Here is a 15,293-nt window from a genome sequence, read left to right as displayed (position 1 = left end):
GGTAGTTTTTCAATCACATATTTCTTTCCTGATTTATATGTGATAAGACACATATATTTCTTATTCCCTTCATTCATTATTTGAGTATCATACCCATGGGAATATATATCATCAAAACTCAACAAATTTCTTTTCGATTGTGGTGAATATAAAGCATCATTGATCAAAAATTTTGTACCATTAGGTAACAAAAATTGTGCTTTACCACATCCTTTAATCAAGTCTACAGGACCTGATATTGTATTCACCGTTGTTTTTGTTGGTTTTAGTTCCAAGAAATATCTTTTATCTCGGAGGATAGTGTGCGTTGTACCACTATCGGGTATGCAAACTTCAGCTTTGCTCATAGCATTTTTCATTTTTTGAACTTCAAAAAAATATGCAATGAAATAAAATTACTGGCAATATATATTTAAATATAAGACATATCATAATTATACAATAAAACATTATATGGATACATGAAAAATAAATTATTGTACATTTATATTCTACCACTATATTGTTCATTTTCAGAGAAATCATTGAGAAAATCTGCAGCATCAATATTGTTCATTTCTATCCCACCAACATATTGATCATTTCCAGAGAAATCATTCATAAAATCACCAGCATCAAAATGAGTTGAATCACTCAAATGGTCACTGCGTTCAGTGAAGTTGGTCTCCTTTTCTTTCCCCTTTAATGATTCTTTATAAAGTTTACAAAGGTGTTCAGGGGCTCGACAAATTTTGGACCAATGTCCTGGAGCACCACATCTGAAACAAGAACTTTCATATCTTTTTGAATGATTCTCATTAACACTTGTATTCTCATGATGCCTTTTCTGTGGATGGTTTGGGACTCTCTTTTGAGATGAATTATAAAAATAACTATCTCTATTGTTTTCAAAACCACGGCCTCGACCACGACCACGGCCAATTCCACGTCCACGTCCACGTCCACGACCTCGACCTCGACCTCGACCAAAACCTTGTCTTTGAATTTGATTTTGGTTTCCAGGTTTAAATTCATTTTTACTTACAGCATTTACTTCTGGAAATGCTGTTGATCCAGTGGGTCGGGACTGATGATTTCTCATTAATAGCTCGTTGTTTTTTTCCGCCACAAGAAGACAGACGATGAGTTCGGAATATCTCGCAAATCCACGTACTCTATATTGTTGCTGTAGAGTAATATTTGATGCATGAAACGTGGAAAATGTTTTTTCAAGCATTTCCGATTCTGTGACCTCATGTCCACAAAATTTTAGCTGCGAGATTATTCGATACATCGCTGAATTATAATCGCTGACTTTCTTAAAATATTGGAATCTTAATATATTTCATTCATCACGGGCGGTCGAAAGTATAACTTCCTTTATATGTTCAAATCTTTCTTTCAATCTTTTCCACAAAGCCATGAGATCTTTTTCAATTAAATATTCACATTTCAATCCCTCGTCGAGATGTCAACGCAAAAATATAATGGCTTTTGCCTTTTCTTGTGATGTCGATACGCCATTTTCTTTTATTGTCTCACTTAGACCCAATGACTCAAGATGCATTTCTACATCGAGAGTCCATGGCATATAATTTTTTCCCGTGATGTCGAGCGCAACAAATTCGAGCTTTGTCAAATTTGACATGGTGGTACTAAAAAAAATTACGATGCATTTTATTAGTTAATGTTGCAATACAAAGTAAGGGATAAACAACAAGTACAAGCATTTGTAAAAATAAAGAAAACACACGAGGAGGATATTCTCCGATAAATAAAAGACTCGTGAGTATGATAACCAAAATAATTAAAAATAACCTTGAGAAAGCCATCTTCTTTTTTCTTCGAAAATTTAGTGAAGAATAATTTTTAGAGAAGAAGAGAAAGTTGGAGTGATTGAATGTGTTTATGAGATCATATTTATAGGGCAAAAACTAGCCGTTTTGTTACCGTTTATGACCGTTGGTGTATAAAAAAATAAAGGTATGTATTTGTATAATTTTATGGTAATAATATGGTGTATATAATATTAGTCATGTTTAAATAATTATGTATATCATATCACATTATTGTAATAGGGTGTCATAAGGTATTTTGTTTAAAAACATTATAGGCTTTTATACTTGTCGTATCCCTTACCGGGAGTGTGGGATGTCGTCTTAACATCCTCCCAGGATTTATAACAAGTTTTTGAAAAATTTATTTTTATTATTAATAATAACATTATATTATATATTAAATATATACACAATAAATAAATAACAGTAAAATAAATATTATTACTTTTGTTACCTTTTTCTTCTGTTTGGAGCTTGGAAAAGGATGGAGGACTTTTAGAGGTTCGTGCTGATAACGTGTTGTGAAAAAGTAAAAATTTATGGTAAAAAGTAAAAATCTCAAACTCTCAAAATTTACCAAACTACACACTTTATAATATTTTTCTCTCTACTCAATTGTGATTTTCTTCACAAATGAGAGATCTATTTATAGGAAATCTTTACAAATAATCCAAAAATAAAATACATCATTACCTACATCATCACACACTAATTTTCAATATTTACAACTCTTATTTTCAACATTCAAATATTCAATACACACATTTTAAATATATTTTTCAACAGTCTGTTAATTTTTAACTATTATTTGACGTTTTCCTACAATCTACAAATTAAGAATAAGACGGTATCACGAATCTTTATCTGTGAGACGGGTCAATTCGACCGATATTCACAATAAAAAGTATTACTCTTAGCATAAAATGTAATAATTTTCATGGATGACACAAATAAGATATTCATCTCACAAAATACGACCCGTGATACCGTCTCACACAAGTTTTTGTCGTAAATTAAAACTAATTTTCAATCCCAGTTTAAATGCATATTGTAGGTCATATTTGCCACCTGGCCTATATATATATATATATATATAGGTTCAGAAAACAATTAACATGCATTTTGTGCTGACCAATACGTACATAAAAATGCTTCGAATCCAGCATAAATCAGTTGCATTTGATTCCATCGTCATGATAGCGAGACTGCTAAAGCTGACATGGGATTATCTTCTTTACCGATCCTTCGTTTTTGCGAATGGATCTTTCGAGGATGATCTTCTTGGCCGATTGCAGCATCAGAACACAACGGGTTCCGGTGAGCACGGAGATGAATGTGCTGTTTGTCTGTGCAGAATTGATGAAGAAGATGAGGTTGCAGATATTATGTGTAACCATTTGTTTCACAGAGCTTGTTTGGATAGGTGGATGGGGTTCGGCCATATCACATGCCCCCTCTGCAGGAATAACATAAGGCCTCCATTGCTAGAGGCGGAGCCCCGGCAAGAAATGATACAGATTAGGTTTTGGGCCGCCAAAGGAACCAGGCATGGGGAACATCGCGACAGATGGTGGCTGCGCTAAGTTTATTTTCTACCAATACCTTGGTTTTGTTTTCTGTTTTAGCTCTATTTCGTCGAAATGACGAAGACGCACAAATATGCATGTTGTCAATATCCAACATCAAATCAACAATTCATGTATTATAAAACTACAATTTAGAAGATATAATCGGAAGACATGCAACATGTATGATTAGGTTCCATTTGTATACTTGACAGAATTTGGTATATATATCTTAACCAAACCTTTTATGTGGGTCGACGTGCTCTTTTATGGTCCGTGAAGAATTACTTATATGTTCAATAATACTGCATATTTTGAGTTTAAATGGTACTCCGATTAGTCAAATTTTGGTTTTAGCTAAAAATAGATTAAATTTTTGTTGATTTTTTTTTTAATCATTTTCACGAATACTAACATTGCATCGTATCTAATGTTATATCCGTAACATTCAACAGTATGTCAACAATGTCCGCATCATTTCAATTATCTCACTACAAGAAAACGACTGAAAATGTGGGGAAATTATTGGACTACCACCAATTTTTCTATTATCAGTTATAACAAAGTTTTGAAGAAGTTACGAAGAAGATTAAAATTGTATGTCTTCGATGCCTACCAAATACGATTAATGTACTACAGTAATCTAGAGAGGATAGGTGATTTGAGTTATGTATTTTGTATCTATTTGGGGATGTCCAGTGTAGTTGTTCTTGTATTAACTTTTTATCCCAATTAATGAAATCTTTTTTCATTAAAAAAAAGTTTTGAATCAAACATTTCAATATAATAAAATAAAAACACTCAAATAATTAACTAGAAGAAATCAAATCCTGAATAATTTGTTTTTGAATTTTCTAGATTATGGAATTTCTTATTCATTTATAGGCTGGGAGTCAACCTCCCTAGTCTATAAATTAAAATAGTCAAATACGTAGCAGTAGTTCTAATAATACTACGATGAACGTAATCTTTATATCTAGCTCGATTCAATGAAACCAAAGGAATCCACAGTGGTGGATATAATCCAAGGCATGTCATCTAAATATTTTCTACATCTAAATATTCACCACTGCACATTTCTGATTTGTGTGGCACAAAAATACCCGGTTACAAATTGTAACCGAGAATTGCAATTTTTTTTTTTAAATTCTTCAAACCAGCGTGATTGAGACGCGTTTGTTTTTTAGGTCGAGCTCGTTTTTTTAGGTCGAAGTGGGTCGAGCTCGTTTTTTAGTCGAACTTTTTTTTTGGTCGAGCTCAACCCAAGATCAAGGGTCAAGCTCTTCACTTTTTAGTGAAAAGCTTGGGTGCTTCACGTGGAAACCCAAGCTCTTGACAAAGCTCTTCACACACTTTGAGTGAAGAGCTTGGGTGGTGAAGTTCGAGCTTCTTTTTTTTTTTCACTTTTTTTAATATTTATTTAATTATTATATGAAATACAAATGGACGATTGAATGAAATCTTATTTTTTTAGTATCTTCGTGAATTATTAATTTTCAATTATTATTATTATTATAAATGTTGTTTTATGGTTTGTAATTTTTTATTATTAATATTATAAATATTATTTTGTGGTAAATTAGTTTTGTATAATTCGTTATAAATTTTTTAATTTATTAATTTTTATTTTTTTACAAATTAGTTATTCAAAAATAATCGTTATAAACTTTATAATTTTATATTTTAATAAAAATATAATACTAAATTATAGATAAAAATAATTAAAGTGGTGAAATGATTTTATTTAAATGGAAATAAAATATTAATTAAAGTGAAAGTGGGGAGTGACCAGACCCATTGAAAACGTGACATGTATCCAATTAATTTCCTCTTTTTATTATTTATTTTTTTATCTTGATTTTCCCACCAATCAACCCTAGCTCAATCTTAATTAATTTTCAAATCTCAAAACTGAGACCCACAGAAATACGTAGATACAAAAATTAAAGGCCCACCAGTCATCACCACTCCATTTTACACATCCATTTCCATCGTTGATTCTTCGATCATCTACTATCTATCGCTGTTGCTGGAGTTCTTGTCATATTTTATATTAGTTCTGTAGTAAATGAAAAAATAAATTAATAACTCATGTGGTCGGTTTCGGATCATATCTGTTTGGGCTAAAATATTTAAATTATGAAAGCCCAATTTAATTCTGAAACTCAATTTAATTGTAAAACCTTAAATGAAATTAGGGAGGCCCAATTAAATTGTATAGGCCCGTCAAGTGTAGCGGATTGATTTTTATCGATTCAAAACTGGTCACAGAGCGCGGAAAAGGGAGAAGAACGTGGGAGGATAGCTTGAGATCGTGGCGTGAAAAGCGGGGAACATGGATGATGGGGGAGTGGAGGAGAACCGGCCAGTTGCTAGGAAGAAAATGAGACAATCGGCTACAGAGACAACTACACACAACTCTCAACACGGACAAATCTACAAAATACTCTCTGCTAAAAATTCAATCTTCAAGCAATAGTTTTTCAAGCTTTACAGTATATTTCTAGCATTTTATGTCTTCTTGTTTTAGATTTCAGCAACACAATTTATTATATTTTTCATGTTTTGATGAATTCCTACAGTTTTGTAAATTCAAAATCATGTTAGGAGTTTATTTCCATCGATTTACAATAGTTTTCTTTATTTTGGCATTGCATTTGTTTTAGGAGACTAGAACTGACGGTCGAATTTAGAATTCACGTCGCTTGAATATTTAGAAGTTAGATTCTATCATTTTCACACAAGTTGGTGCAACTTCGCATCTGGCATGCCCGCAAATCTCAAATATTGTGCAAACAATTTTTGGCACGCCCAGTGGGACCGCATTATACCGCCAAGAAGGAAAGAAAACGTCAGTCAGGATAGCGGGGAGTCTTTGGCTAATCAAGAGGGAACTCAGGTTCCACAGCCAGAACAACCTACGGTTGAATCACAGGCTGAAGAAGTAGATCTACAGATTCCTACTACATACGATCAAGTTTCAAACAGGGTGATGGAAGAATTTACTGCTATAAAGATTGAAGAAATCTCACTGGCATTATCTAAAACAATGTCTGACTGTTTGAAAACTCTACTGAGTAAACCGAATCAGTCTACCCGAGGGGAGCAAAATACCACTATCAAAGAGACTGGTCAGGGAAGCAACCAAGTCCATGAATTCGACCAGGGAGTTGGAAACTCAAGGGCTAGAGATCCTCACCGCCCGGAGTTCACTCTCCCGAATCAGCCAGAAAGAAGGTATACACCACCTCACAAGAGAGAAGAAACCTTAGGAGGGAGGGCTCAGCCGTATCCACGTGTTCATGGAGTGGGGAGATCGAAGCAACCTGTTACTCAGGTGTACAGCGTGACAAATCCTCTGTATCAACCGGGAGCGTACGAAGACATGTCACACATGGATTATCAAGGAGTAGATGTGGGCTTCCCAGTAGGTAATATTGGTTTAAATGCAGGGTTTCAAGCTCGGGGGGCAAATTACTACCATCACAAACTCCCAGCTCGGAACATCCACGGGATTGATCCAGAGATAGTGAGAGAAAATGTACAAGAGCTGTATGGGCCGGCTTTGAGACAAATAGGCCGTCCAGAGTTCCACAAACCATACCCGAACTACATAGACGTGAATAACCCGTACCCAAGGGGTTATAGAGTTCATGATTTCAGTTTATTCTCCGGGGAGGATGGCCAATCCAGCATGGAACACATAACCAGGTTTACCATCCAGTGCGGGGAGTTAGCCAACTTGGAGAACTTCAACAATTTAAAGTTGCGGCTATTCCAAAATTCTCTCAGAGGGACTGCATTTGCTTGGTATGCCTCACTCCCCAGAAATTCAGTGGTGAGTTGGCAAGAGATGGAAAGACAATTTCACATTCAATTCTATAGAACAGAACCAGAAATGTGTATTGCCAATTTATCCAGAGTTACCCAAAAGAAAAGAGAATCTGTAGAGTCTTTTATCGACATGTTCAAAAAGATGAAGAATAGGTGCAAAGTGTTCTTACCTGAGACCGAGTTCGTGAAGATGGCACAAAAAGGGCTGGATTTTGAATTAAAGAAGAAATTCCAAGGCATGGAGTTCATAGACTTCTTTGAGCTTGCTGCTAAAATTGCTAAATACGAAGAACTATTGTGGGAAGAGTCAAACGACAGGAGAACTGCTATGGGGTCTTATTACCAGGAGGTAGAGGATGCGGCATTGGAAAAAATTCGATCAGCTGGTTCTTGCACAGTTCCCCTGCTAAAAAAGAAGCCGACGGAACTTGAAAAGAAAAATAGCTCCCAACTCCCCAAAGATATGTAGTATACATTTGATGTGTCAAAGACCAAGGAAGTTTTCGATTTCTTGGTAAAGGAAAAATTCATCACTTTTCCACCTGATCACAGGATGCCACCCACAAAAGAGCTGAAAGGTCGAGAGTATTGTAAGTACCACAACTCCTACAATCATGCTACTAAATCTTGTTGGGCATTCAAGAAAATTTGCCAGGACAGAATTAACAAGGGAGTCGTGAAGTTCCCTAACAAACAAGACTCTATGGCTGTGGATGATGATCCTTTTCCCCCAGTAGCCTTGGTTAATGTGAATGTGATAGATTTGAGGGATATTATCAATGAGAAAAAAAGCTGATCATTTGCAGTGAAAGACCGAATAATCAAGAAATTCTGGATCCCGAAGGTTCAATTGTTTGAAGCTCATGGAAAGAATAATGTTGATTGAGTAAGAACAGTTCAGCAACGTTTCCCCAGAAATGTCGGTGAATCCACGGCCTATCGATCGAGGAACCAACATTTCTACGCGAGACCAGTACATGATAATCAAGGGTTCAGAGGGGAATCATCTCTTGAGAAGTACTAGAGATATTCGGACAGGAGAAACATATGTAGAGTTGAGTCGCGAAGGGTGGAAAACAAGAAAGTATCAGCTGATCAAGGCAGAGAGCGATGTGCATATGAAATCTCAAAAGGAAAAATGATTGGGAGCAGGGGAGCTAAGACTAGGTACGTGCTCCCTGCTAGATGTGAGTTTGATGAGTCTTGGAGAGTGGTCCAACACAAAAAGTTCCCTAGGCCACCTACTAGAACTCAAAAGAGACGGTTGTTGAGAGAAAGAGATATTGCAAGGAGAGAAGAGCATGCTAAGTTGAGAAACGAACCCACAATTGATGTTCCAGTTTCCAGGGAGCCAGTGGGGAGTAAATCTAAGTTTGGAAGATCGGCTACTGAGGATAAGTTTGTGGAGGATGATGATGATTTGTTAAGCGAAGAGGATGATCAAATAAGAAAAACAATTAATTTTTGCGTTGGAGAGTTTCACATCACTGTGGATTGTGCCACAAGAGTGGTGATACTACCAGAGATGTTTAAAATGATTGAAGAAGAGAATGAGGAGTTTATGCCCAAGGAATTAGTGCAAAAGGAAGAACACGCAAATAAACTCCCTGATGGGAGTTCAAGAGTGATTATCAAGGAGGGCCACCCAAATAAGCCTCAACAGGTGATATTTAAGAAGCCTATACCGGCCATGACCAAGCACATAAGGCCGCTGTACATCAAAGCCCATGTCAATGGGAAACCAGTCTCTAGGGTCTTGATTGACAATGACTCAGCTGTGAATGTTCTTCCAGTAAGAATGTTAAGAAATCTGGGCAAAACTGAAGAAGATTTGATTCCTACTGAGGTTTCTGTTGCTGTGTTTACTGGGGAAAGCATGAAGACCATTGGAGTATTTACCGCTGATGTTACTGTAGGGAGCATGTCGTCTTTATGTGCATTTTTTGTGGTAAACTCCTCCGCCAACTTCCAAGCGTTGTTAGGCAGAAATTGGATCTATGAAAACCTGTGCATCCCATCCTCAATGCACCAAATGTTGTTATTTTGGAAAGGGGACGATGTGGAGGTTGTAGAAGCCGATGGACAGCCGTTTCAAACAAGTGCAAGCGCAGTGGAGGCCAGATATTACAATGGGGATTTTGGGCCTATCAAAATTCGTAGCAATAGAAAGAAAGAAAGTCCATTGTACATGCAAACACCAACTCCAAGCTCGGTGTTGGAAAGAATCCTCAAGCCTACTGTTATCGTGCCGCCTAGGCCGATAATTCAGCCGCTGATCGAGGAGGTCGATGATTTAGTTGAACCAAAAAGGAAAAGAGGTAGATGCAACCTCTATATGGAAGGTGCATGTGCAGCAAGTACTGAACAAATTAGAAGAGCAGGAAGCATGGGACACCTATGGAACTGAGGTTATCCAAGAAGAAGAATACGAAGAGGATGAACTTCAAGTTGATGAATTGAGGATCCAAGCATATAACGCTTTGTTGTTACAAAAGCAGAAAATAGCAATGATCTACAACAGAAGAATCAACAAGGAAAGCCTCCAAGTAGGGGATATTGTATGGAAAACTATACTGCCCCTGGGGACAAAGGACGGAGACTTAGGCAAATGGTTCCCAAATTGGGAAGGACAATTTAAGGTACACAAGGTCCTAGACGGCAATGCATATTGGCTATCAAGTGTCTATGGCCAACCACACAAAAGATGCATAAATGGCAAGTATCTAAAGCCGTACTTTCCAAGCATGAGGGAAGAAATAGAAAAAGCGAATGAATAAAGCAAATGGAGGCCGATATCCAGCGGGGAGTTGGCCTTTGGGTCCACTTTGGCATTGTTTCGAATAATGAAAATCCGAGTCCTTGCTAGCTTTTGTGAAATACATGGGATGAGATTTCATACCACCAAAACATGGCTGGAAATAGTTCCGAAGAATGAGGAGTTAAAGCTCACCAAACCAGAAAACAACGAGGAATGAAGAAATAACAGAGCAGAATGAGAACACTGTGCAAACAACAGAAGAGCGTGGAAGTTTTGTTTTAATATAAGAGTAGGCTTACTGGCCACTTTTGTATATGTGTAGTTCTTTATTTTGAGACTTCATGTGATGTGGGCCTTGGGGCCACTGATGTAAATATCCGTTGTTTATGGTTCAATAATGAGACTGATCAAATGAAGTGGGCCAATATGCCACTTTCATCATTTTGAGGTATCTTGTTTCATCAGGGAGACAGGTGAGGAAATAAAAGCAAGTAAAAAGGCTGATATCCAGCGAGGAGTCGGCCTTTGGGCCACTTTGGCATACCTTTGTTTTTTTATTACTTACATATTGTGAAATTTGGAGAACGAAGTGGACTCATAGCCATTTTCAAGGACCAACTTTTGTTTGAAGGGTGATAATTCGAGTCTACAGTAGCTTTCGTGCTCAAAGAAATTAAGTATGTAGGGAGTCGGCCTTATGGTCACTTGTCCATACATTTGGTTGAAGTTTTTATTATTCTTATGTTACGAGAAATCATTGATAATGTAACGTACCGTAATTTGAACTACTTGAAATTTGCGAAAAAATAAAAATTTTCTTAGATATGAAATAAACTTTCAAATTGCGATAATCCCTAATCCGTTCTCAAAAATAATTGCAACCAAACGTTCGAAATTTAAAATGTTGCTAAAGCATTTGACTAAACATCATGACAGTAACATAAAATCAGAGTATTTGAACATTTCATAAATTCTTAAAATATGGCGGTCCTCGGGTTTAGCCTCCCGCTCAGTCCAAGCTAGCTCACTGGTTCCCACCCCTTGTCTCATCAAATTCATTCTCACATGCATCGATCAAGTCTAGTGAGTCTAAAGACGCAACATGTATAAACTGGAAGTAACGAGTACTACGTAATAAGATCACATGCAGCTTTAAAATAGATCGTACATACTGGAACTTGAACTTGCACAAATAAGATTGAGCATACTTACATACATACATAGACGTGCCATCAACATAAAACTTTTCTTAAAGATGCTTACTTCGTACATACTTGAACATACATAAACTTCATCATTTTGCGTAGAGGCATGTTTCAAAGCAAGTTACCCATACATAAATACGATTGATCAGACTAAACCACAATACTGGGCTGATAGGGAAAATCCATTGCCACAAACATGAGATCCACGTTCATAATTTAACGGGTGGATTGGTCCCTGGTCATACTTTTCCGCTTTCCAATTTTGATCTAAACATGTTCATAATTTAACGTGGTGGATTGGTCCCTGGTCATACTTTACCGCTTTCCAATCCCATCCATAATTTGGTCACAAGACATTTAGCATACCTCAAAAACTTAAAAGTATTTTCTTTGCACATCGAACATACTTATTTGGAGTTGAGGGATTCGTTGGATCTCGCTTGGGGCCACTGTTACACATACTATCAAGAATTTCGACACTTAACTTGAATAACTTAGACGTAGGTATTTGTGCTCACCATCGAAATAAATAAATAGCTTATGACATTCTAGATCACTCATGACTTGACCTCGTTTAATTATCGTACTAAACCATGACACAAAACCTCAAAACAAATCACTAAACTTTTCTTCAAAATGGAGTACACAGACCCCGTGCCCAGGTCCGGCTACGGGTCCGTGTAGACTCTGTAAATTTATACCCCGAAAGAAGCGAGGACACGGACCCCATGTCAGGGTCCGTCTAAGGGTCCATGTAAACTCTGGAAAATGACACTTCGAAGGAAACAAAGGCACAGACCCCGTGCCATGGTCCGTGTACGGGTTTGTGTACTCACTGTGAATGCAAACCAACGGAAATTCTGTGCTTGTGACTTAATCTCCCCTACTCGATCCTCCCGACCATGAATCAACACCTCGAGACCCATCCTAGGATACTTTAACACTGACTCAAGCCTATAAAATTGTCCCAAAACAACCACGCATGACAAGTAACACAATAAACCCGTGAACACAACTTTTGACAACAAAACGATTTTTACGACTATTCATTCTCCCAATTGCCTAACGACGCAAAACGAATCAACAATAATCATCCCAATATCATTAACAATGTACCTATATGCAGCAGCGATCACCCGTTGATCCCCAACGAAGCCTACAACCATAAAACTTTAAGAACACATCAATAACATAATTTTCAGAAAACGAAGTTTGAGCAGTCCCACGACAAACACCATAACTCACTCATTTTTATTAAAATATTTCGAATTTTATATCAAATCGAAGGTATCAAAAAGTTCTACATTTTATGTTGAAATTTTTCCCAAAATCTCGATCGAAAAATTGCAGTAATTCAAAATACAGTAAAAACGAAATTCTGAGATCTAAAAACATTGCATAGATTGATCAAACAATTTTCTGCTCAAACCATTTACATCACACATGGATTTTCTCGCATCAAAACATCTCAACACATAATATGACTAGATCGACGCAGGAAAAACAGGATATACATGCCTTTAAATCTTTAACGTTACCGAACGACGAAACCGAAGCGGGGAAAGATGCGAGGTTGATCCGGGACGCTTGTGGAACGGTTTTCTTGAAATAAAATCAACAAAATTTTGCTGGAAAGATTCAGAGGAAGGGGCGGCTGCTCTATGGTGGAAGAACCCTAGGTTTCTCCTCTTTTTTTTTTTAAATAAAATTCTGAATTGTAATATGTGTGTGTGTGTGCATACGTAAATGTGGGTGTGTGTGCGTGTGTTTAGTGTAGGTAATTAGGGTAATTATAGCTAATTGGGTTATTTAAATAAATAGTAACAAATCACAAGATAATTAAAAAGCTAATACCCCAAAAGTAAAATAATGCACACAAGTGTTTAACTTTAAAAGTTTGAAATCATATAATTACCTAATAATTTAATTAGGCTATTAAAATGCTTAAAACTAATAAATCATTTAAAATGCCCTTTTCCAAATTAAAAATAAAATACTGTATTTTAAAATTATCCAAAAATCGTCACCGGTCTCCTTTCCTCGATCCCGCATCGAATAATCGCCTGAAACATGAAACTCAAGAAAATATTTTAACGTGCATCACATAAACATTAAAATAATGCAATTTAATAAATCATGCATCACTAAAAATAATTTTAAATTAAATAAATTATTTAACAATTAAATAAATGCATGGGTTATACGTGTACTGATTTTGGGCTCTACAGTTCCTCCCTCACTTATATAAATTTTGTCCTCGAAATTAAATCTTACCAAACAGTTCTGGGTAGTGGTTCCTCATATCTGTCTCGGTCTCCTAAGTGGCTTCCTCCAATGATTGATTCAGCCACCGGATTTGACCAACTTAGTCACCTTGTTCCGAAGTCTACGCTCCTGTCTGTCTAGGATTTGGACAGGTCTTTTCTCATACGACAAATATGGAGCAAGCTGCAACGGCTCATAGCTCAGAACATGCGAAGGATTCGCTAGGTACTTCCTCAACATCGAGACGTGGAACACATTGTGTACCCCGGTCAGATTCGGCGGGAGGGCAACACGATAAGCTAGTGTCTCAACTCTGTCAAGAATTTCAAATGGTCCAATAAACCTCGGACTAAGCTTGCCTCTCTTCCCAAATCACATAATACCCTTCATGGGTGCTATCTTCACGAAAACGTGATCACCTACGGCAAACTCTAGATCTCTCCTCCTCTTGTCAGCATAACTCTTTTGACAACTCTGTACGGTCTTCATCCTGTCTCGGATCTTGACCACCACATCTGCAGCCTGCTGAACTATTTCTGGACCAAGTTATGCTCTCTCACCGACTTCATCCCAATGAATCGGCGATCTGCACTTCCTCACATACAATGCCTCGTTGGGAGCCATACCAATTGATGCTTGGAAACTGTTGTTGTAGGTAAACTCCACTAGAGGTAGCTTAGATTCCCAAGTCCCATGGAAATCGATCATACAGGCTCGCAATAAATCCTCCAAAATCTGAATCACCCGCTCAGACAGGCCATCTGTCTGCGGGTGAAAAGCTGTACTGAATAGAAATTTTGTCCACATGGTTGCATGTAAACTCTTCCAAAAGGACGATGTAAACGTCGGGTCCCTGTCGGACACAATAGAAACTGGGATTCCGTGCAATCGGATTATCTCCCTGATATAAAGCTCCGCATACTACGTCATGGAGAAAGTCGTCTTTACTGGCAAGAAATGTGCCGACTTAGTGAGTCGATCCACTATAACCCAAATGGAATTGGATCCCCTGACTGACCTCGGCAACCCAACGACAAAGTCCATGGTGATATTCTCCCATTTCCACTCGGGGATAGGGAGTGGCTTTAGCATTCCTGCTGGCCTCTGATGCTCTGCCTTCACCTGCTGACATGTGAGGTATTCAGATACAAATCGGCGGATGTCTCTCTTCATACCTGGCCACCAATACAGAACCTGCAGATCCTTGTACATCTTGGTACCTCTTGGATGGATAGAATACGGAGATGCATGTGCCTCTGTCAGAATATCCTCTCTGATTGAATCAACCCTAGGCAGCCACATTCTACCTATATATCTTACAATACCATCAGACACCGAGTAGAGTACACTGCCCTTGGCCTCATCCTTCAGTCTCCATTTCTGTAACTGCTCATCTGAAGGCTGACCTGCACGGATTCGATCTAGCAAGGAAGACTGGACTGTCAGATTAGACAGCTTAGGAGCTCTACCCTTAGGATAAACCTCTAACCCAAATCCCTTAATCTCTGACTGAAGAGGTCTCTGTACTGACAGTTGTGCTACGGCTGCAACTTTTATGCTCAAAGAATCTGCCACGACATTAGCTTTCCCCGGATGGTAGCTAATTTCACAATCGTAGTCTTTTACCAACTCCAACCACCGTCTTTGTCTCATATTCAATTCTTTCTACGTGAAGAAATACTTGAGACTCTTGTTATCGGTGAATATTTGGCATTTCTCGCCATACAAATAATGTCTCCATATCTTCAACGCAAAGACAACGGCAGCTAACTCAAGATCATGAGTCGGATAATTCTTCTCATGCACCTTCAACTGCCTAGAAGCATAAGTTATCACCCGACCATGCTGC

General features: G+C 37.6%; 1 protein-coding gene across 1 annotated transcript; it reads left to right on the top strand.

Annotated features, from left to right (window-relative positions):
• Positions 1–2,932: 2,932 nt before the first annotated feature.
• LOC142538269 (brassinosteroid-responsive RING protein 1-like) lies at positions 2,933–3,400 on the top strand. Its single transcript, XM_075643626.1, has one exon. The coding sequence runs from the start codon at positions 2,933–2,935 to the stop codon at positions 3,398–3,400; it is 468 nt and encodes a 155-aa protein (XP_075499741.1).
• Positions 3,401–15,293: the final 11,893 nt, after the last annotated feature.

The sequence above is a fragment of the Primulina tabacum genome, chromosome 3, assembly GCF_025594145.1.
Source record: "Primulina tabacum isolate GXHZ01 chromosome 3, ASM2559414v2, whole genome shotgun sequence".
NCBI lineage: Eukaryota > Viridiplantae > Streptophyta > Magnoliopsida > Lamiales > Gesneriaceae > Primulina > Primulina tabacum.
This window is presented reverse-complemented; position numbering and strand designations above follow the sequence as displayed.